We start from the raw sequence: 2862 nt of genomic DNA, 5'->3' as shown, positions 1-2862 counted from the left end.
GCTGAGCCCCTGTGCAGCGGAGCACAGAGAGGGAGAGAGAGGAAGTAAACAAACAAGCAAGAAAATGAAACTTATTGTCCTCATTTTTTTTACCGACTTCAAAAAAATTTATCGTGCAATTAATTGATTTATTGACTATCGCAACAGGCCTAACTTTGGCATACTCAACAGTGCTCTCACAGGAAGTGTACTTGAGTGGTTTTTGAGCCCACCTGCTGCTCAAAAAGCATGGTRTTGATAGCCTGGCGGCAGGGCAAGATCATCATGGGAAATCCAACTGCCACAGACATCATGAAGCCCACACGGATCATTTCGGTCACCAGGTTGGATGGAAAGTTCATCAGCACGTTGCCAGCGATTTGCTCTGTGAAGCTGACGTAGCCGAAAAAGCCCACCTGGATGACAGAAACGTAGAGAACATAATAAATACACTCAGATTTTAGGTGTTGATTACCACAGGCTGATGCTTGGACAGCATTATCAAAGTGAGAAGTATRTGTGTGTGTGTAAGTGTGGCTCCACTCACGGTGATGTAAAATATTGTGACCACGTTGAGAGCCGAGGTGAAGATGGTGCTCATGCGTTTGACTGACGGCTCATCCAAGCTGTCGTAGGTYGGCAGCACCTGCCTGAAAGACGAGCAGGCCAAAACAACAAACTCAACATGCAGCTCGACACAGGACTGCTGCTGCTGTGTGTTTTAGCTACAAAACCCTCTACAGGAGCATTAACTGTACCACTTCTAGCCAGGAGGTCAAGACATGTAGATCCCACAGATGTTCRGTAAATTGAGTTGTTTATTTTCCTGTCCTGACAGCTGACAAAATGACAATCATCCACTTAGTTTAAATTGAATACTGGAAGCAGCTCTGTGGAGTTCTTTAATGAGCAGCCATATGGGGACCCATTTGTGCTGCTCAGTAATCAAATGATGCATCGCTTTCCTCCTGTCTCTGTCAGCAGCACTCTCAAGGTATTGATTTCTTTATTCGCCTAACTAAAATTTTAACAATTAAATGTCCAWATTTAAAAAAACGTTTCAAATAAAAAAATCACTACAGTACTTGTTATCTATATCTATCCATCATAAAAGCAGCTCATATACAGAACCTGGTTTAACTTTAGCTGTCTGAGGACTCACCGTCTGTGACCTGATTTAGTAAATCCCTGACAAAAACAGGCTCCCACGGCTCGTAGAGTTGAGTTTATGCAAGTAAAGTTATAAAGAGCAGTTAACACAGAGGTTGTGAGAATGACAGTACAWGCAAAATGGTAGTAAACGGAAGAAACGTGATGGCAGTGGGGGGTGGTGATGGGTGCATAAAGCGTTCCCAGTGTACGCACTTCCTGCATGTGTGTGGCACAGAAAAGGGTGACAGTAGTCAAGGCTGGCTGAGGTTGGACCTGAGTCTGTCTGTCTCTCTCCATCATTTCCTGCTCCGTGCTATAAGAGACTTGGGGGGGTGGGGGACGACCAACGGCACACTAACCTGTAAATTTACTGGCCTTATATATAACAGCGAGTGCCTGACAGGTTTTAGAGCATTATAAACTTTCTTGGCAGACTCACCCCCCACCTCCTTTCTTGAGTACAAAAGAAGAACCACGGAGCACAATGAAAGAGGGAGCAAGAAGCCATAACTTTCTCTTTCCCTGGTTCCTTCTCCGCCAGTCTCACTTTCACACACTCTGATTTTATTAGCTCACGCTGTCCCTTGATGCCATTTCTCGACGCCGATTTAATCCGCAAACCAGTAAATCTTACAGCCAAGGTTAAATAAAACTGTATACGGTTAGCCCAAAGCTAAAATATCTAATGGTCACTCAATAGTCCTGACTCAGACGGCTAATGTCATAATGTACTTCAACAACCTTAAAATTGAGTAGCATGCAGAAGTCTGGCCACTGCTAGTAAAATGTCTGGTTCTAACAGTTACAGGGGTAAAGAAATTAATTGGGCGCCCTGCACAATCAGCAATTTTTAGAAACTATCCACAGCTTTTACATGTTAATCACAGCCAGCTGTAAACCTTCTTTTATTCTCTCTGGAAAAAGATTCTACTTATGTTCGATTATTCTCCGTGTTGCCCTCTTATTTGTTTTGCATCAAGATTTCTAATGTTAGATAAATCTGGGATTTTAAAAGCCATGATAAAATGCTCAGCTCTAGCCTCTTTTTGTAGTGATAAACATTATAATCCTGCTAAAAACAGCGATTTAATATTACACTTGTATGCTTCAAGAATAAACTCAAATGCAACAGTTTGAACCGTATCAGCTCCCAGATCATTTCCCCCAAATCCAACATGTTTTATTTGAATATTAATTTGAAAACATTAGTTAGTAACGAAACATTTTGTAGTTGAATTGGAGGCTCTGATTTGCCTTTACAACAACATCACTGGTTCGAATTGCCACTTACAGTACGTGCTCATGCTTTGTACCTTCTCACCAACTTGGCTCTGTGACTACCCCTCTCGGCAGCTCAGCAGCGAACTGACTTCAACCCCTGATGCTGCCTCGGTAGTTTTGTAACAAATTCAAAACAAGAAAAAGGGGTCTCGATTTGAAAGCACTTTGTGAAAAGGCCTCCATTTGGATGTGAAAAAGCAGTAAACTTATTGATTAATTATGTAAAAGCACTGCTTATTCAATTCAATTCAAAAATACTTTATTGATCCCAGAGGGAAATTAGGTGTTGTTGTAACTCATTTAACTAAAAACTTATTGTAGATGCTGATGGCTGTGGGCAGGAAAGTAGTAGCGGTAGTAACACTGCAGATTTCTGGCCATTAGATGATTAGATAATGGCCAGAACTCTGCAGTTTTCACTCATTTACAGGCCAGCGGTCACTCTTTCAG

The 2862-nt window shown here is 41.9% G+C and overlaps 1 protein-coding gene across 1 annotated transcript in view; it reads right to left on the bottom strand.

Annotated features, from left to right (window-relative positions):
• slc38a10 (solute carrier family 38 member 10) overlaps positions 1 to 2862 on the bottom strand; it is a gene marked incomplete in the record, with an annotated part of 25246 nt that overhangs the window by 12069 nt on the left and 10315 nt on the right. Inside the window, 2 exon segments of the mRNA XM_014024049.1 lie at positions 213 to 395; positions 527 to 629. Of these exon segments, the coding sequence (XP_013879503.1) occupies positions 213 to 395; positions 527 to 629 (286 nt within the window).

Source organism: Austrofundulus limnaeus, unplaced genomic scaffold, assembly GCF_001266775.1.
Source record: "Austrofundulus limnaeus strain Quisiro unplaced genomic scaffold, Austrofundulus_limnaeus-1.0 Scaffold405, whole genome shotgun sequence".
NCBI classification, from domain to species: domain Eukaryota; kingdom Metazoa; phylum Chordata; class Actinopteri; order Cyprinodontiformes; family Rivulidae; genus Austrofundulus; species Austrofundulus limnaeus.
The sequence above is the reverse complement of the archived record's forward strand: the minus strand, read 5'-3'. Positions and strand labels throughout refer to the sequence as shown.